We start from the raw sequence: 21,346 nt of genomic DNA on the forward strand, positions 1-21,346 counted from the left end.
TGACTCCCTTTCCCATAAAGTTCACTACTCGCGTGTCAACTGCAAATGCAAATAATCATATACATCATCATGACGGTACGGTTTAAGCAGAAGAAGAATGCATAATGGTACTCATAAATTCTGCTTCAGCAAAGACAATAATGCTCCCCTTTTGTACCGTGGTACTTAATGTTGTGGCCTGTGAGTGTATGTTTGTGCATATACTCTACATTATGCATCCTTCTTCACATGTTGCCTGTCAGCACGTTGAAGGATCTGCTGTGCTGGCAGGTTTGGCTCTTCGGGGAGCCTGTGCTGTGTGCAAAAGAGAGCTGCAGCTGGTGTACATTCATCTGCCCGGCTTTCTATCCCACACACCATTTGGAGCATGATAAGCACGTAGTGATGATGGCATCTTGCGTGGTCATTTCTAACTTGCAGTAGGCCTGCACATCCTGAAAGGAGCTTAATCTGGCAAGAGCTTGAAAAAAGATTTTTTGGTATCGATCAAGTACAGTAGAGCCCTCGTTTTTTGTTACGATCCGGGACTACACGCGAATGGTGAAAAACCTCGAGCAATTGAAACGCCCATAAAAATGTCTATTTTTGACACACGGCTCACTCCGCGCCTCCAAACTCTCTTTCAAGCTTGATGTTGATGGTCTCTCCCAATTTTGAATCACCATTTGCAATAAAAGTCATCTCCAGAACCCTCCCCTTCTCCAAGTACCGTTGTTCATTTGCAACTCACTGCAGGTTTAAGCCATAAATATGCTTCACACACTTTAATTAAACGCATTTAAAGTACATGATAATGTAAGATGATCGATGTCATCAGGCTATACAAGAGCGAAGGCGTTTCTCCAAGCCGCGTCTAAATGATCCACATTGCTTGCCTGTTGTGTTTCCCGTAAGGACTTAAGATAGTATATTAACTTGGGCTCACCTCTAAAAAGTGTTTGCCCCCTTCCCGATTTCTTATTTTTTGCATGTTTGTCACACTTAAATGTTTCTGATCATCAAACAAATTTAAATATTAGTCAATGACAACACAACTGAACACAAATGCAGTTTTTAAGTGAAACTTTTTTTATTATATAAAAAAATCCAAACCTACATGGCCCTGTGTGGAAAAAGTGATTTCCCCCTAAACCTAATAACTGGTTGGGCCACACTTAGCAGCAACACCTGCAATCAAGCGTTTGTGATAACTTGCAATGAGTCTCTTACAGCGCTGTGGAGGAATTTTGGCCCACTCATCTTTGCTGAATTGTTGTAATTCAGCCACATTGGAGGGGTTTTCGGCATGAAGCGCCTTTTTAAGGTCATGCCACAGCATCTCAAAAGGATTCAGGTCAGGACTTTGACTTGGCAACTCCAAAGTCTTCATTTTGGTTTTTCTTCAGCCATTCAGAGGTGGACTTGCTGGTGTGTTTTGGATCATTGTCCTGCTGCAGAACCCAACTTGGTTTCAGCTTGAGGTCACAAACAGATGGCCGGACATTCTCCTCCATGGTTTTTTGGTAGACAGCAGAATGGTTCCATTTGTCACAGCACGTCTTTAAGGTCCTGAAGCAGCAAAACAGCCCCAGCCCCCATCACACTACTACCACCACCATATTTTACTGTTGGTATGAGGTTCTTTTTCTGAAATGTGACGCTACTTTTACACCAGATATAATGGGAACCTTTTTTCAGACTGATAGATCTCAGTTAAGTTCTGTTTTATCAGGGCAGGCAAACACTTTTTCACACAGGGCCATGAAGGTTTGGATTTTTTTTCTCCATTAATGACACGTTTCATTTAAAAACTGCATTTTGTGTTCAGTTGTGTTGTCATTGACTAATATTTAAATTTATTTGATGACCTGAAACATTTAAGTGTGACAAACATGCAAAAAACCCCACTTTTTCACACCACTGTATAAGTTATCAGCTTAGTGTGAATGAGATGTGTTTTATGCGGCAAAAAACGGCCTATATTTTGATCTGCCCATCCCCTTACTTGTGAGCTGTTTTCTTGTGTGGATTGGCAACATTTTATTCCACATGTTTTCTCTTTGCTGCTGCAGTACGTGTAGCAGTATGACAATGCTCCTGTGTGATTACATCACTTCTAGTGTTAAATGTCTGCCACGTCGCCTTTTTGTGCTGTTGTGCAGCAGCTGGACTGTTTTGCCCTCCCCCACAAAAAAAAACAATGAGATAAATAATACGGAAACTGTGCGGTGGGGTACACAACCCGGCCCCTTCCTGTCTCCACTGCCGCATGTAACATCTTGTGTGGAAAAAAAACCCACCTTCCTCTCTTTGTTGGGTTCTGGTAGCCCATGCCAATATGTCCATCAGCATCAAGAACCTCCTGGAATCCCCTCCCTCTTCACCGGCTCCTTGGCTTCCATATAAACACACCTTTCTGTGTACAATATGATCGATGGTGAAATAAATCTGACGTCATTCTAATGGATAGTGGGAAGTTGTTTATGCTGGTGTTAACGTCAGCTGTAAAGAGCAAGACATTGTTAAACAGCAGATGCTGAGCAATATGATGGAAATGTAACGGCTATGATGATGGGCAGAGTAGCCTGAGGCCAATTGACTTCTGAGGAGCTCAAACAAAACAATACATGGGGGGGGAGAGAGTCTGCACCAGCCGTATTCGAACTTGCCTCTCTGCCTCTACTGCCCCATGACAGGTGGACAGGTCCCTGTCCCTCTCTACCCTGTCTCTCCTGACCTCCAGAGCAGCACCCCCGGCTAAAACGGCGAGGTGTTCCGTTTGGAAGCATGCCCAGCGAGGGAAATGTGGAGGGGACCGAGGTTTCCATAATCCGACCGGTGGCAAACAGCGACTGGACACCATCACCTTGGAAACCCAGGACCTTGGCTCTGGAGCTCACACTTTGCCAAAACAGGACACGTACAGTCATGTATTCATGCAGACTGATTTGGTGTAAAAACGCAGCTAGAAGCATTATTTTCATTTGGCTACATTCATTATGTCTGTCCTGGAAGATAAGCTTGTTGTTTGATCACCTTGTTTTCAACTATTTCATGTCTTTATGCAACACACAATGCACACTCGCGCAATTGGAGCAAATCATTTCAAAGCCATGCACTGGCATCCTTGTTCAACATTGTTCAACGACACAGAGTTTGTAGGTGTCCATATTCTTTGTACAAGCAAATTTAGTTACGTATGTCGACAACCGATGATGTCAAAATGAGCCAGACAGTCCGAGGGACGTCAGCTTTAACAGGTTCCCTGTACACTCCTGTACACAACTTTTTTCTCTTAAGATTTTGACATTATTCTTCTAAAATTACTGCTGACTTTTCCATTGTTGTTTTTTTTGTTGAATTATATTTTTAGAATGTGCCGTGAGCCGCAAATGGGCCCCAGGCCGATTTTGGACATCCCTGCTTTGGAGTGACCAACAACCACATGCATGTTAACTGATATTTAATGCTTGTAAGCCTGCTAACAATGTCAAAATGTTACATATAACATAGCAACAATCTGACTCGGATTATTTCACTTACAATCGATCTCGAATGGTCAATTTATAGTCTGAACACTGTTCGACTTTGGAGGTTCTTTTGGAACCGCAGCTTCCCCACTTAGACGGAGAAGAACGCTCCACGGGCTGCACACAAAAGGAATCCTATCCAGAACAGAGCAGGACACAAAAGCCTGGCTCATGCAGACATGCCGGGCGGCTGCTGGGAGCTGAGCAGCAGCTCAGCAGACAGTCAGACAGGCGGCATGCCCCCCAGTCGCCGATGAAAAGCCCCATTCGGAGGAGCAGAAACAAAAGCTCGTAAGCTGTGAAATAACACCCGTCACTGTCCAATTCTACACAAGTTAACCAAAACACTGGTGTGCCTTCTCTTGATTTCTTTTTTTACTCTCACAATTTCCGCTCTGTTAGCTGTGGCTGAATGGACGGACAGGTGTTGCGTCAATGCATGGATGCCAGATAACCTGTTTCAGTAAATGTGCCTTTTATTACACAAAACCTTATAACTATCATTGCTAATATGTTGCAAATGATCACAACCAACAGGTTTATAGACTACAAACAAGTAATAAAACACGAGGTGTGTATGTGTGAGTGTGTGTGTGTGTGTGCATTCAGCCATGGAGAAAGAAAGAAAAGGGTTTGAAGAGGAATGAAAAGAGGTCTAGGGGCCTAGTGGGAGGGCAACAGACAACTAGAGAAACTCTGGCGAGAGATAGGGTGACTTGCAAGAGGTGACATCATCCCTAATTTGAATAATCCCTCACCCAGGGAGGTGATTGGTTGTTCCTAGAGAAAGCAGAGTCCCCCTGCTATTCGCTATTCACTCCTTTCAATTTCTGCATGGCGCGCTGTCTGTTGAATGATGCCTTCAGGGAATATTAGTAACTTCCACATCTCAGTGGGTTGCCATTATTTTAGATACCATTCACTCTGGTAACCGCACCCGTGACAGTTTAGAATGTGTATCTCATTTTTGTTGGGGAGTATACAGTGAAAACACATATCATTCATTTTCTGCCGCGTTCTGTTCAGGGTCACAGGAGAAGGTGGGATTGCTCACAGAGCGCATACAGTCGCATTCAAACAACCTCCGTTGTAAATGTACACTATAGAGTACTGTTGTAACATGTAGTTGAGTTATTTAAAATGCCGTACAATTAAATATAATTTGTAAGCAATGCACAGTTTGTTGCAATACTTTCATAACCCGACATTTTTGTTTTGTTTTGCATTATCACCCACCCCTGCAATTGTATTTGGTCTTTCAACTTCAAATCGGCATGTTTACTCACGGCCACATCACTGACTCAGCCGCATCTTGGCAAGATCTTTCAGTTTTCCCACATTTTATGACACGTAAAAGCATCTCTCTCCTCCGCCTGTCCATCCATGGGTTCACCCGTCTGCGCGCGAGAGTGTATGCGTGTACGCGCGTGTGTGTGTGTGTGTGCGTGTGTGGTTAATGAAGCGTCACTCTCTCTCTTTTCTTCCTCCCAGTGAACAAGCATCACTTGTAAAAAAAAACAAAACAAAAAACGACGCTTAAGACAGAGAAGTTGCTCGATTCGAAGTCGTCGTCACAGCTCTACAATATTACCTCTTTCCCGGCTTTACCTTATCTCCACTTTCTCTTTTTTGGGTGAAGACGAAGAAAATCCAGCCGGCTAACACCGGGCGTAGCTGGGGAGGATTCTTGCTAGCTCGCCGCTGCACTGACTGGTAAGATCACCCATCGAATTAGCATGCTAGCCTCACTTTTCTTACTAGCTTGGCTAATTAATTCATTTCAGCAGTAAAACGCTCATTTTGACGCCCTTGCAGCTCGAGATAGGCGGCTAACGTGAGTGTACATACTTGGTTATTCACCCGATACTCAACAGTTTGTCTGAAATGTCATCCCCTTGTGCGCGTTTTAGTATTTCTTTTAATCTAGTATGCTGTCACCGCATCATTTTGCCCATATTCACTCAGTTTCACTTTCACATTGAGCGCACAGGGGTTGATGGGGCGGTGGCAGGCAGCATGGTAGCTCCAAGAGCCCACCACACCGATGAAACTAGGCAAAATCACGTATATTGTTGTAAAATACTTCATTTGAAGAATGTGTGTTCCTTTCCCCCCTAGACAGATTTATCCTTTTTTCCCCCTTTAACCTCATCTTCCTCATCCCCCCTCTTCCCCGTATGTCGTGGGTGCCCATTGTTCTGTGAGTGCTGAGAAATGTTCTTGTCTCTTGTAAGGGGTGGGGGGGGATAACCGGCGGTTCATTTTGTCTGCAGCACGAATAAAATTCAACTTTTCATATGAGCATACACTGTTAAATAATTAACCCACATCTTGAAGGGACTGTTTAAAATATAATCCGAGAAGGCTGTGTGTGATTGAGACTCACGTGAACGCTGATATTATCAAAAGCACACATTTCCCCCAGTCTTGTGTAGGGCTGCACAAAAACACCAACATGCAATCTAATTTGTAAGTGAGGCTGCCATTTTACTTAAGGAATCACACTGCATTGTCGTCAGCATGATGACCTCACTATTCCCGTCCAGGGCGTCGGTGCCAACTCGCCCTGCCCTATCACTCATCGGTCCACTTTTATCTGTGTGTGGACACCATAGATAAAAATGCATGTATGGGAAACCTTGAATGAGGAATTTAATAATGATGATGATAATTACAAAAGAAGACGTGTGTGTTTGTGGAAAAACAATCGTCCCAGAGAATTCGCATTTTGTTCAATCAGAAGCCTGGAAAAGCAACCGCAGCCGACTTGGTTTCACATGAGAAGACCTGTGTTCATCGATATGGCGTTATCTTTAAAATGTGTGCTCATTTATCCAGGAAACATGAACGTTTTGTGAGTGTTATAAGTCGAAATGAAAGCGGCTCTAAGTCAATAACTTCATTACTTGTGTAAATATGGTTTAAATGCATGCGATGATGTCACACATTTATTAGGACAAGCCAAAAAGCTCACTTTCACCCGTCCGTGCACAAATGCCGAAGACATTTAGACAGAGTTTTTGAAAATAGTCGTGTCTCAGGTGGCAGAGTGGTTGTCTCCCAATCAAAATGTTGCTGGTTCGATCCTCCGACGTCCTGTTTACTCATGTAAATAAAGTTTAAGTACACACATTTCTTATGACAAGCCAAAAAGCTCACTTTTATCCGACCGTGTACAAATGCTGGAGCTGGAGTTTTTGAAAATCGGCATGGCTCAGGTGGCAGAGTGGTTGTCTCCCAACCTGACGGTTGCTGGTTCAGTCCTCCTTCCTCCTGCGACCGTGTTTAAGTATGATGCTGAACCCCGAGTTGCTCCTGATGCTGCGTCAGTAGGTTAATGTGGTAACAGTGTCAGAGTGCTTTGAGTACCTTGAAGTTAGAAAAGCGCTATACAGGTGAAAGTCCATATACCCTGGCCGGAGTTTTCCAAAAACTCAGTTTTTAAAGACGAAATTTATGTTTGCGTGTGTCCGAGAGGCCAAAATGCATTGAAAAAATGCGTCTTTAAATAACCGTGTTGGTGTGGACGGCCTCACACTGGCATGTTATCACGGCTGATTAATGTCACCCCTAAAAGCGATCCGCTATTGTGCTTCAGGAGTTATGGCTGTAGGCGCTGAGAGCCGCTCCTTTACACACACTCCCTTGGTGAGTGAGCGCAACAAGACAGATTACACTCCCCTCACTAGAACAATGGAGGGGAGAGATGGCTTCCAGTTGCCTCACCAAGAGCATTTAACAAAGTGCAAACATGCCACCTGAAAATCTTTACATCCATCCCATATTGCTGTCCTTCAGCCTCTGAGGTTATGTGGACATATTTGTGGCCACAGTGGGCGTGGGTGGGCGTTGACCGACACTGAGTGTATTGGCATCATTCTAAGTAAATGGCATCTTCGCTCCGCTAATAAAAGCTCTTTTAAGGTTCGGCCGCAGAGGGCTTGGAGACAGTCCAGTGCTCTTAAATCTGAGGCGGGCTGAGACCATCAACTAGTCCGCCCCCACGGTGCACTGATGAGAGAATGGCTAGCTCACAGTGATGGTGGTGTGGCAGGGAAATGGAGGACAGACAAGGCAAGGCAGAATGACCACAGCCTAATGCAATCACATGAAATTGAATTTAGCTTCCATTAAAAACCACACTCTGTTTTTATTAGGTCATTTACGTTTTGAAAAGACTGAGCTGGAGCAGTGGGGCTGCAGCCAGGAGGTATTTCGTATGTTTCAAAGGGTTTGTCCTTAAAGGCCAAAAACACATTAAAGCTATCTTTGCAAAACTGTTGGCAAGTTTCTACTACAAAGGAGTATTAGAGTATTAGATATATAAATAGTCAAAAAAGAGTGCGATTTGGAAGATAAAATCCTAATTTTAACAAGTGAATATTCAAAACCTAAACACAAGCGGCATTTTCTTATTCCAGACACCTGCCACATCCATCCCTCCATTTTCTATACCGCTTATCCTCACTAGGGTCGTTGGCATGCTGGAGCCTATCCCAGCTGACTCCGGGTGACAGGCGAGGTACACCCTGGACTGGTCGCCAGCCAATCGCAGGGCACATATAGACAAACAACCATTCACAATCATATTCATACCTATGGACAATTTAGAGTTGCCAATTACGCTAACATGCATGTTTTTGGAATGTGGGAGGAAGCCGGAGTACCTGGAGAAAACCCACTCACACACGGGGAGAACATGCAAACTCCACACAGAGATGCCCAACGGAGACTCAAGCCCTGATCTTCCCGATCTCCTGACTGTGTGGCCAATATGCTAACCACTCGGCCACCGTACCTGCCACGTATTAATCATTAAATATTTGTTAAACACTCTGTGCTTAGATGATCGAACGTGGAAATTAACTTATCACAGTTGGGCCTGGAACCAATTAACTGTGATAAACAAGGGACTACTGTATATTGATCAGAATAATGTTGCATATAATGAAGAATTGTAACAGATGCCAGCTAGCGTGGTTGTGCAAAAGTATGTTGTCAATCCTCACTCCCTGACGCCCTGACGAGTTGACAGCTCAGGCTTTTAGCTCGCCAGCTAGCGCTGCTCAACTCTCATTTAGTGGGGGATCGGTGGTTGATTGCATGGGTGACCGCCGGTTACACAATGACTTCCCATACTTGACATCATGTTGTTCCTCTAAAAATAACCTTTCAAATATAGTATGGGTTGTGGGTATATGCATTTTTGCAGCCTAATTCTGACTTGTATTAGTTACAGTTAAAAACAGGCAAGACACACACCTTTTAATTTGTCTTCTCTGATGAGATGGTTTAATGAAAAACATGCTTAATGAGCATGAGCAGTCATTTTCATGTGGAACGGCTTATGCAAGCTTGTGTCTTAGGGCCATTTAGAATTTAATGACCTATTTTCCTCCCAGCTGGCCTCTTCAACCCGAGAGGGGATATGATTGTTGCATTAATAGACTTGTGAGTCAGCTCGCCCTTAGCCTAAGGACTGGTGTTGGGTGAATGTGTGACTCACAATGAAATCCCCCCACAGTTCTCTAAATCTCAATTGTGACAAGGGCAAGCCTGTGCCTCTGGTCATCAGTCTTTTTTCAACCAGAGCTCGTGATCCTTGCACTTCTCAGCATCAATAAAATAACCACCATTATGCTGAGGTCTTGTTTAAGCCATGGCAACAACAACAACAACAAGAGACTTGATTGATTGATTTTGGCTTCAGAAGAATGCTAAAGGCGTGTACTGTAGTAAAATTGCACACTGATAATAAAGTAGTGATGAACATTGGTATTGTCTGTGCAGTCCCAGTATTAGTCGCTGTTGTCACAGTTGTGAGGGCAGGCAGTTGGCACTGGGGCTTTATTTGCCAGCAGCTGCAATAATTTGCTGTGTTTGGACTTTACGGATTCCTTTGATGGGTGAATGTGTGATAGATGTTTACAACCTTCTCTTTGTTACAGTTTGGCCCTACAGAACGATGAAGATGATGATGTTTGTCAAAAGTAGGGGTGTCACAGCTGATATGACACCGATATGGCAACCTTGAGTACTGGTCGATACCGATATTGATCCGATACGATATCAACACGAATCATACATGCTTGTATTACTTGTTTTGTAGTGTGGAATGTTAAAAAAGGGAGTTTGTGAGAATTTCTCACGCTTTGAAATGTTGCGGACAGCATCGATTGTATGATGGAGCCAGTGGTTTGTTTCTTCTCTGTGGTCTTTTCAGAATTCCTCATGCCTTTTTTTGGGGGATGCTGTTTCAAAATCATGTTAAACTTTCCTGGTCCTGTGCCAGTATGGGAAACTTGTGCATGGCAAGTTTTGCACTCAGCTGCAACGTCTTTTTCAGACTTTAAGGAAAAATACTGCCACATGGCCGATGGCACTCCTAGTCCTCGCTACTTTGTTAGCATGTTAGCACACGCTGTTGTTGCTCTGCTGCTGGATCCGGCACTGCTGGATAGAATAAATTGTATCAGAGTGCTTACATGCAGGCCGGTATAATCCGATTCTCTTTTTTTTTTTTTTTTTGCTGCTTTCCGTCTGATATCTTTGTGTCTCGCTTTGCATTGGCATTACTGCGCATTTACATGTCCAGTCCTGCTGCTAATGTGTAATGTTAATGTTACAGGTTGTTACTCTGTCTGCCTGTGCCACAGCAACACCCATGTTGACCGAATGACTCGTTTTCCATAGGCTGATATCGGGGCCAACTTCCTTTATTGCCACATTTCCTCACAATATTTTAAGCTGCTTTTCCTTTGTCGGTGTATATGTCTTTGGTGATACAAGTTGAACAGCGTGAGGTTTGTTCTTAGACACGTGTAGTTATTAGCTTTGTATGTCTGGTCAACCAGCCACATTATTTGTCTTCCATCTGGAGCGTGCCTTGCTCCTCCTCAAACAGGTCATAATCCTCTTATGGACACAGTTGTTCCACTTATACTTGCCCAGACTGTGTCCATGTCCTGTGCGAAATCCAGTGTGCCGAAGCCTCTTGGGTGTGTTTTTGCCATCCTGTCCAGATGCTTTGGTTTTACCTCTTCCACTGTTTGCTTTATCTTGTGTCACTGATCCAAGCCACCAGCTGGTCCTGGGCTCGGCTGATCTCATTTACCCCCAGAGAGGAGCTTGTTTGTGGGCAGACAGCCCATTATGGAGATGATCCAGCAGCTCTTCAAGTTACAAATTAGCTTCAGTTTGCCTGTTGCTGGGTCCGCCCTATGTGTCGCAAAGACTTAAAAAGAGTCACTGCCATCTTTCTTATCTCCCAGGGGGGAATGTTAAAAGCATCAGAGGAACACCTGCCCACTAATGGACTTCCTCTGTGAAGCTGGTAGCCATGCTCCCCACTTTGTCTCGTGGGATCAATATACACAGTTAAGCTTTGCACTGTCACTGTCTCTGTAGGTGGTGGGCACCAGCCAGCCTGAACCAGGACCAACAGTGATGGGGCCTTGTTTCTGGCTGGGACATTGTCTCTGCATTTTTTCAGGGCTGCCTAACCCTTCAACCCTACATCACCATGGTACTGTTTAAATTCTGGGCCATACTGAGGTCTCAACTATGAGCATCTATATTTATTCCATCTATTCTTGAGCATCTCTCCTCTGTCACTTGCGGCTTTACACTGTTTGAGGATACTTGAGGGCAACTGTACAAGATTAGCGTCTCTCTTTGTCCAGGGTTAACAAGATCTGTCATGTGTTAATCTGTCCATCCCCACATGGGGGTGGGGTGGGGATGTCTCTCCGCGTAGGACCACACCATTAGAGTAACCTGAGTGTTTGTATCCATGTGCTGTCTGCTACAGATTGTTTGTTTGAAAAGTGTGCAGTATGACTGACATTTGAGTTCTATTGGTGACACATATTTTACTCCCTATCTTTTCTATATTCCCAGTAGTGGCCACACTCTGCTTCTCCTCTTCTTTTTATTTAAGGATTCATTCAAGGGCGTTTAACATCTCAGAGTGAAAGTCCAATGAGTGCTAAGGATTAGTACCAGCCTTTCTAATCACGTTTCTGTGATCCAGGTGTCTGTCACGCAACCCGCTGCTCTGTGTTTGACGTGCCACCGGCGAAGTAAACAAGGGGACAAAGAAAAAGACTTGTTCCTTCCTGACAGCGACGCTTTTAAGCTGGCTAACTTTGACTCATAGAGTGTCTCAGCAGACCATTAAACCACTGGATATTGATTGACGTGGATTACATTACTGTGTGCAATCTAGGAGTGACAATCAAGGGAGGCACTTGGTCAGCTTGTGACCCTGCTGTCCGCGTGAGGTACATCAGGTCTGTATCACCATTCGTGTCCGTTGTTTTCCTCTTTGTATTGTATGTGTACTTAGACATTCTCAGATCTAACTTGAAATGTCTTACACAACATCTCTCTTCCTCAAGCTCCCTGCTCGCTCAGCCCTCCTACAGACTTGAGAGCAGCATGCTTTGTTTGGAATTTATGTGAGGGACATAAGCGGTTTCCTGACCTCAAGTCGGGGGCGTTTGGGGAATGTGTGCGCTCTGATAAGTGTTGCATTGATAGAGGCAGCTCAGTATCTATGTTATTCGTGTTTTTGTTTGTTTTTTTTGCTGTGATCCAGCAAATGCAATTCTCCTTAAACAGTGAGCATAGAAAAAATGTTTTTTGTTGTCTGTTTTTCCTTGCGCAAAGGGTTTGCACAACTTTTCCTTGCGCAATGTGCTTCCTGTAGTATGGTTTAGGTATCTCAAATTAGGATAGGTAGTTGACTGGGACTGCTGTTGTGTTTTAGTGGAGGTTGAATGGACAACCTCGTGCCAGGACGTCATTCTGACTTTCATACCCTCTTTGCATGGGGCTGAATCCTACATTGTCACCCTTCTTTAAAGAGAAATTACTTTTACTTGAAAACAGGGGTTGACACAATGTGAAGTACATGTAAATTATGAATTAAATGAATAAACTACATTATGAACATCACTTTGAAGAGTCTTGTTGGCAAAAACGGTGATGAGTGGGAAGAGTGGAGACGAGAGTCACATGGACACCCCTTTCTTGTTTCCTACGACTTCTTTCTTGAATTCAATAATGCTTCAAACCTTCTTTATCAAAGTGTTGCTACTTTCTTTGACCCAATGGTGGGTTATTTTGTGGTGTAACTGTGTTAGTTAGCAAAGACCTACAGAGTCAACCGGCAATAATGTCATACAGGGACGATGGAGCTAGGGGACACAGACTTCTGGGTGGGAGTTAAGAGCAGGCTAACAGGCATGTTTTGCAATCAAGACACGCTATGAACACACTCAGACTTCAATTAGTGTATTAATAACTCAACAAAACTGAGTAACCAATGTGTGGCATTCTATGTTTGACGACTCAATTCTGCGGAATGATACAATCAGACTTGTGTAACATTCGAGTGTGCCAAATGTGTGCTTTACAGGATACCGTAGTATTGTGTAAACTTAAATATCACCAGATTTGGTGTTGCGTGTGTGATTCGAGATGGATGAATAAGCAAGCAATGCTATCAACGTACCAGAGGGTATAATACAACAGTTTGTTACGTGAATTATTGTGCGATAACCGAGACAGTGTACAAGAACTGAGGCAAAATTTTGAATCTGAACCATAGGACAACAGGGGCGTTCGGAAACCGAGGTTTGACTGTATAACATGTTGCTCACACTTGGTTGTAGTGCGTGTACAGCATGTGTGTTGCAAATGCAACCCTTGTGTCACAGGAACGAGAATCCTTTAGGAACAAGTCAGAGATCAAACAACGCAGCTGAGTATCTTGTATTTCTGCTTGCGGAAGATTAACGCACATCAATTACACGGTCAAAGGCCACCAAATGCCCATTAACAGTGGCCTCAAAAACAGACCCACAATGGCCATCCACCTTTCTCGCCGCCCGTGTATTTGATGAAATCGTCTCTCGGCTCACAGAGACAGTAGGCATCTGAGAAATGATTCCATCAAGCTTGTGGAAGATTAGTGGAGTGTTGCATCGGCCACAAAAGCTCACTTTTTCTTTCGCATCTTCCTTCGTCTTCCCTACCCCACCCCCACCATTGCTGTTTCCTTCCCCCACAATCCCTCTCTTTGACTACTATTTAGAGTAGGCCCGGGGGATAGAAGAAGGCCCACAGAATGCATTTGTGTGTACACAGTTGTGTACTGTGAAAGCAGCGTTGAATTTCTGCTCGCACAATTCATACTTGCCCACGGATGGTCGATTGGCTAAAGCAAGGCAATGAGAGGGGGCACTTTGATTTAGGCCTTTGTGTGGATGAGCCAAGTCTCTTCATTCCAACAGTGGCTATGTTCAGATGCGAACACACAGCATTGCCTAAGAGAAAATTTCATCACTGACAAAGACTCCTTCCTAATTTTCATCAACATTTGGAGATGTGTCTCTTTCAAAAAAAAAAACCACAAAAAAAAACACGCCTGATTGCTACTAGGCAGCTCGCTTTATGTGAACAGAGTAAAGGAAATACTTCTGTGTGTGACCTGATTATTCAAGAACAGTGTTTGTGTCTAGACTTCCAGAAAAGCTTAGATCCCTGAGCAGAGCTGGATGTCTTCCAGTTATTGACAGTGTTTATCCGAGCACTGTACACACACGTTTTGTTTATGGCCCTGTGTGGGTATTAGGAAGGGAGGATTCCAAGGAGGATGATCTCACCTCGCAGAGCTGCCTTCCCCATTATTGGCTTATGGCGAGGCCTGATTAAGTGTAATAATAATGACAACATACGTAAACATCATTTACACAATACAAAACCAGCAAAAATGCATAGAAAGAAATTGCATTTACTTCATATGCTAGTTTTATTTTGATCTCTGAGCTCAACATTTGGTATTTGTGTGGGTTACTGTGTGGCTCATCATTGAGGCTTGCGAGAAATGTATTGTGGGAGACTATTTGGAGGCTCAAGCTGCATGACTCGGCTACAGCCTGAAGGCCGCCAAACACAACACAGACACAAAGGCAACAACACAGAGCCAGAACACAGAAGAAGAGCCAATTATTTAGAAATAAGCCAATTTGAGGGGAGAATACTCGATCATAATTGTTTGTTACTTTGTGCTTTCTTTTGTGTGAGACAAACAGGGTGAAGATAGCCCCAGCTGGTTGAACACAGGAAGCAGCCACTCGACCAGATATCCGTACTTATTCTTTGTGTCCAGATCGTGTGTGTGTGTGCAAGTGGTCAGGATAATGTGCAGTTGACATTAGCTGTCCAGCTGCCTTGTAGAGATACTGTGATAGCTTTTTGTTTTCAGTTTTGTGAGATACAGTGTTTGAAATTTAAAAAAAAATGTTTTGAAATGGATCTAATGAGCCGACACGACCATCTGTTTAGAATGTGCTGCGAGAAATGTGTTCTACCTTTCAAATTATAACTCATGTTCTTGAATGCACCCTTTTGGTGGCCAGCTTGTTTGCCTTTATTGTAGCCTTGATCAAACAAACACATTATAGAGGTTTTCAGAGTCAAACCATCCCAATGATTCCATTGTTCTCAAAGGAAAACCTGTGTGCACCCACAGGGTGCATTATACTTCACAGATGATGATCCCAGCATTAAAACCACACTTCATTCTGCCATGGAAGTAGTGAGTGTCTCCATTTCACACGTTCATGTGAAATGAAACTGCAATGTAACACAGACCCAGTAAAACCCATAAATTATTGCTTGCTTATTCCACTAGCTGCTCGGGGTGCCGTCACTTGGTTCACTTGGTTCCTTTTACTGACTCGAGGCTATGAGTCACTCACTGAAGTGAATCAAGAACTTGAATCACTTGAGTCACACGCCACAAAACGCATGCGCAGATACTTGCACATGCGCAACAAGTTTGGCAGCCGAGTACTGCAGGTGCTTGGCGAGCACCTGAGAGTTAGTGAAACTCAAGTCTTTGTGGGTCAGTGAAACACGAGTGCTTGTGGAAGGGTAAAGGAGGGTTGATTTAAGGCGAGGACCAGATCGGTTGCTTTTTCCACAGGACTAATACATTTGTACAAATGCAGTTGGAGTATTTTCTGTCAAAAAAATATATTTTCACGCCCTCTCAATTTGAAATACCATTGACAACCGGTATTATTTTTTTATATCTGTACAGACAACTGTATGAGTTGCTGGTTGTTAAATGAAATGAAATGAAATAAACGTTACACTCTTCTGCGCTTTGTGTGTATGCTACCGGCCCCGCCTGCACCCACCGAGACAAAAGACTGTATGACTGACAAAAGGACTCACTCCGTTCATGCCGTTGTTCTATGGAACTAATGCGCCAAGCTGCTGAAACCAATGCACAGAGTGAACTCTCTTCCTGCCTGTTTGGAGGCGAGACACAAGGACAACAGACACGCATGCCCATGGCAATATACAGTATTGAGGTGTTCATTTTCATTTACTATGTGATTAATTAATCAATTTATTATCATCCTAGGCCCAGTGTCCACAAGATAATATTTTTTCTGAACTGTTTTAATCTTGCAAGATCTTGTGACAGCCCTACGAGTTAACAAAGACAGTTACCCGTTCCCGATTCACTAACATAACTTTCGGGTTTTGAATGACTCGCTCATGAGTCGCACATCTCTAGTTCGATTCAAATCAGTTGATGGTTTCGTGAACTTGGTTTGTTTTCTTATTTGGACAATTTACTGAGCTACCGTACACCAGCAACGAAGGGAATGTGTTCTCCTACAAAATACCTGTCTACCGTCCGCTTCCATTGCCCTGTATACCGAGTAAATAAACAGAAACAGTGGTTTACCTGGCAACAGACTATTTGGGGCGTGTACACCTTCATTTTTATTTGGTAAAGTGCATTAGCCTTGTGTACAAGCTAACAGCGACACAATAATTAATTGTGTAGTTCATGAGCAGCCTTTAATCTTGAATATTTGTGAATATTTCTGCTGAAACGGTTGTAGTCATGAACCAGCATCTGGTGCTTCGAATCTTTTTTGTCCAGTCAATGGTCCAAGTCATATAGGGAGGGTGTCTACTTTCTGACGTACATTTTATTTTAGTCCTTCTTCATCACACTAATTAGCTTCCAAGCCAACTGTTAAAATCTTTTGCTTCACTGGCATTTTGCCCCTCCTATGACTGAAGGGTGCGGCCCAAGTGTATGTCTCGCAGCCACCCGTTGTCATGCGCTTAACCTATAAGGTTGTTCTGGGTGGCAGCCTGTTTGACTTGCAGAGTGTGTGACTCGTGTATGACTGCATTTGCTGGTTTGGGATTGTGGGATATTTTTTTTTGTTGCCCTCTGCCTCTCCCCCTCTGGCCTTGCTCAGCTGCTCGAGCCATCTGTGCAAAGGCAAACAGAGAACAGAGGGATGGAGTGAGTGAAGTTTTGGTGGTGGGGGCACGTCGGGGTGGGGGTGAATGTTAAAGTACAATCTGCTGAAGAATGACATGAGCTATTTAGTAAAGAATGACTGGCGAAGGATGGAGAGAGTAGGGAGCAAGAATTGTTTCCATAAAGTTTGGAGCACCAAGATGACGTGTGTCGCCTTGCAGAAATAGGACAGTGACATTGTCCGTACAAGTTTAGGTCAGTGGAAACTAGGATGATGAAACATGTCTGGACTTTCAAGTTGGGTTAGCATATACCACCCCATTTTTTTTATGTTTTGTTTTTTTCTCCTTTCCTGCTCCTCTTTCCCACCCGCCTCTTTCCCATGCTCCACAGGCCAAACATCCTCCTCTGAGCTGGCCTCTGCTTGCTTTAGAGGTTGCCTCACGACCAAAAGCCAGCTCCTCATTCTGTCTGTAAATGTTTCCTGCTATCCCTCCCAGCTCACATCTTCCTTTTTCCTTAACCCATTCCAATGGAAAGTAGCTCATGAAACTAAACGAGAAGCAGTTGTTAAATTGATGCTGACAACATATGACAGCTTTTATCACAGATGGTTGCCCTTTATCCTCCCTCATATGCTTCACATCATGCCTCTTGTCCTCATGTGTGTGACTCCTCAGTCATCTGTTTATGTGTAACGCTTCAGTTTTATGGTGCATGTATTGACCCGATTACGGCTCTCTAAGAGTTTTCTCAACTCTCCATACTGTGGTTATTTACAGTCATATTAACCTATATGAAGTGTAAATTAGTCTTTCCCATGAGGAATTCACTGGCATGTGTTATTGCTGGTAGCACAGTTACAACTACTACAGTTTAATGCACTTATTTTAGTAGTTATTATCTCAGAAAACGCATAATCCACACATGCTTAGAAGCTACAGAGGCTAGAAGCTGCCCCTTATCTCGGGCATGTTGAGATAACGTATATCTTATAACTTGCAGTGTATCATCGTAGACTACATGATTGGCCAGTGTACAGTGCCCCTATCCATTTATTTATTGTTTTGATTTCTCGCGATAACATTCCAAAGTCTCTGCTGATAGTAGCAAAAGCAAACTCTGTTCCATGTCTGGTCTTGCTGTGTTCTAATGTTTTTATGATGTGTCTCTCTGCAGACCAGACGTGTCCTGATCTGTGGCCATCCAGTTAGACTTAAGTGAACTGGACATACCACTTGTATCGAAGGGGAGATGAAACCTGATGGGGTTATCTCAGCAGCACTGGAGCCAATGGAAACTTTGGAATCCAGTCCAGTGAATGATGCGACACCGGAGATGGGACAGGAGCCCAGCCAGGCAGCAAATGCACTGGAGGATGAAACGGCAAAGCAGCCTGCAGGTGAGGTGCAACCTCAGCCAGAGAAGGCCAAGGAATCTCCAGCGGCCAAGACCGGCAACAAGACCTCTGGAGACCCCAAAGCCAAAACCACGAACAAGGCCACAGTGAAAACAAAACCCGGCGCTACCAAGACTACAACTGGCTCACGGCCCAACCCAACCCAAAGCCGCCTGTCAAATGGCGTGTCTAAGCCGCAGACCAACGGTGTGACTAAGAAGACAACGCCTGCCCTGGATAAAAAGAGCACTCCAACTTCTACAGCTCCTAAAAAACCAACAACCACCGCTGGGGCCCCAGCCTCTAGGAGTACCGCTAAAGTGAGTGAGAGGAAAGCTGCGTCCCCTGCCACCAATGGCGCAAAGTCAGCAATGGCAACTGCAACAACTAAGAAGGCAACATCTACAACAGTTAATGGTGTCAAAACCAGCACTGCAGCTGTGGCTAAAAAGCCCCCAGGTTGGTATAAAAGGTCTTGAACAAAACCTTTATAATCAATGTGGCATACACATCTAAATATACATATCTCAGATGGTAGGCTGTTGGCAGGGTACTCATTAACACTTTTATGCAGTTCACAGCTCTAATTAGAAAATGGAATACATTCACACACATATTAGATGGACTCAGTACACACATTAGACATGCAAGAGTGACTGCTGCATTTGCCCTAGATCCCGATGACATACTGTACCAGAGAAATATGTGTAAAAATGTGTCTGACCTATATTTGTTACTATACCATACATTGTTCTTCACCATCTCTCCTCTGTTGTCACCTTGCTCTCCCTTGTCCCCACTTTTTTTCCTTCGCTCCAGCCCCCAAACCTGCATCTGCCGCTCCCACAAAACCCACCACTGCATCCAAGCCTGATAAGGCCCCGGTGTCCAAGACAGCAAGGTAGGTGTGCCATAATTAGAAGGAATCTACTGCTGCCTAAAAAAAACAATAAGAAAGTACAATTCCCACTCGGGATGCACCAATCCACATTTTGTCTCTTCCGATCCAACCTCGATACCTGAATGGGATATCAGCCGATACACTTCAGATACCAGAGCTCTGTTTGCTTTAATAAACAACCAGGCCAAAAGAATATCAGCAAATGTAGCTAGAAGGATATCAATGAACATAGAAACAGAACTCTTAAATCACACATGACCTCCGCGTTGCTACATTATCGTGAACACAATTCAGTTTTATTTTTTTCAAATTCCGTTTTTTCCATTTAAACTTTTCCATAGAGTGTGTACTTTTGTGACAGTAAATAAAATGGCCATTAATTAAATGTAAAAATCCTTTACATTTATTGATGCAATACATCACTGGCCAATTTTGCCAAGTAGTTCAGAAGTGGATGTAGCTTGGCTAACTTTTCTAATGGGATGTCAGCCTCTGCACTCATTGTTACAAAATCCTCAACAAACTGTACTGTATTGCTCGGCTTGTGGTTCAGGAAGACGTAGTCACCAGTGCATTTCCCATTGCGTTATTAAAGTACGATATTTTTTATGACAACGTCATTTTGTTTACGCAATTAGACAGTATGTGGCGAACCGTGCTCTTATTTTTTAACAAGCGGTAAAACACAACACCGTGTAAACACATACTGCCCGAGTCGCACACACACATGCAACACACATGCTCTGCTAAATTAAGCTAACCCTGCTGTCTTCATAAGAGAGGAGTTTCCAAGTTTTTTCGTCAACATTTACCAGCGTTGCAGGTCACTGCTTTGTTTTAGTTCGGAACGGGGCGGGTTAGTGTTTGGAATGAGATTGCATTCTCCTCACGAAGACAGCATTTAATTCATTCTGTCAATTTCTTTCTGCGTTTAACAGTAGATTATGTTTTTATTGGCCAGTTCCGCGATTTCGTCCTTGATTCTGTTAACGTGGAAATCATAGGGCTGTATATGTAGTAATATATACTGTATGTAGTATATATTTGACTCAGCTTTGTGTTGTAGCTGACAAAGCAAATAGTTTGCAATTTGTTGCAAGATAGCCAACAAGTGAAATAAGCAGCTTTCTGAAATTGTCATTATCAACGACAATGTAGTTTTTAATTGTTCCTTGTGCTGTTTAAAATTATTCCCTTTTAACATCTGCCAGTTATTTTTAGTTAAGTGGCTTTCCGATGATTGACCAGCGACTATCCTAATTTTCTCCAGAATAGTAGTGACAATGAATAGATTGCATCCAAGGTGAGAACAGCAAGGAAGTAGTTTGACTTTACAAAGCTCCTTATTTCCCAGCAAGGAGCCGTTGGCTGGCCTTTTTCAGCCGTGAGTTCACAGGGGTCCTTTTTAGTTAAATAAATACAGTGTCTAGAAATAAAGGACAATGATACCCCACATCGAGGCTAAGACATGCTGGGGCTAAGTAGGCCAGTAACCACCCGATGTCGAAACAAGCCTCAGAGGAATGCCTTGCAGGGTTTCACTAGAGCATTATACGCCATCATTAATAAAAGAAGTTGCAGAAAAAGCGAGCTGGGAACAAGAGATTTTCGGGGGGGGTGGTATCTTACGGTAGTTTAGGGCCTTAACCGTCCAGCATCTGTTGTTTCTGCTTGTGTGGTATCAGATGTACCTTACTTGAATCACGCTACATGTGTTGGTGTGAGAAGCTAAAGCAGACTGAAAGAGACCTTTGTCTGATGAAAACGTTGGATGCCTGGCTACATTTCGAAGGTCTTATCTCTCTGACTCTCCCAGTTTGTTTGTCCATTATGCTCTGCTCTGTAATCCTGTCAGGTGTCTGTGTGTATAGATAAATTGTTCAGGCAGAGAAACATGTGCCTAAAAATATTCCGCAAACTTCCCTTATTTCCAAAGGCATGTTTTATTTTTAAAGAACCATGATCAATTATGCAAATTAGAAGATGACATCATGTAGCCACCATCACATATAGATGACAGTCCTTTGGGAAACACTGAATTAAATAAGATCCTTTCACTAATTCAATTCCAAACAATCTATTCTGTTGAAATACAACACAAAGGTGGCCACACTAAATTAGAAGCCTCTATTTCGAAGCCGCATGTGTCCCTTTGGCACCTCCCCCCTCTACCTGCCCTGGGTAGCAGTTGGATTGTGGAGATTACATTCAGATTACAACTTTAGTCGGTG

The 21,346-nt window shown here is 43.5% G+C and overlaps 1 protein-coding gene across 2 annotated transcripts in view; it reads left to right on the plus strand.

Moving 5' to 3' along the window:
• Window positions 1-4,920: 4,920 nt before the first annotated feature.
• Window positions 4,921-21,346, plus strand: part of prr36b (proline rich 36b) — a 29,044-nt gene continuing 12,618 nt past the window's right edge. The window contains exons 1-3 of one of the 2 annotated variants that reach the window (XM_054759061.1): window positions 4,921-5,222; window positions 17,995-18,673; window positions 19,034-19,115. In XM_054759061.1, coding sequence (XP_054615036.1) covers window positions 18,070-18,673; window positions 19,034-19,115 — 686 coding nt within the window. In that variant the 5' untranslated portion in view covers window positions 4,921-5,222; window positions 17,995-18,069. Of the gene's footprint in view, window positions 5,223-11,335; window positions 11,801-17,994; window positions 18,674-19,033; window positions 19,116-21,346 lie in introns of those variants that run through there. The other variant, XM_054759062.1, reaches the window with a different exon arrangement.

This window comes from Dunckerocampus dactyliophorus, chromosome 18 (assembly GCF_027744805.1).
Source record: "Dunckerocampus dactyliophorus isolate RoL2022-P2 chromosome 18, RoL_Ddac_1.1, whole genome shotgun sequence".
In the NCBI taxonomy this organism is placed as follows: Eukaryota; Metazoa; Chordata; class Actinopteri; order Syngnathiformes; family Syngnathidae; genus Dunckerocampus; species Dunckerocampus dactyliophorus.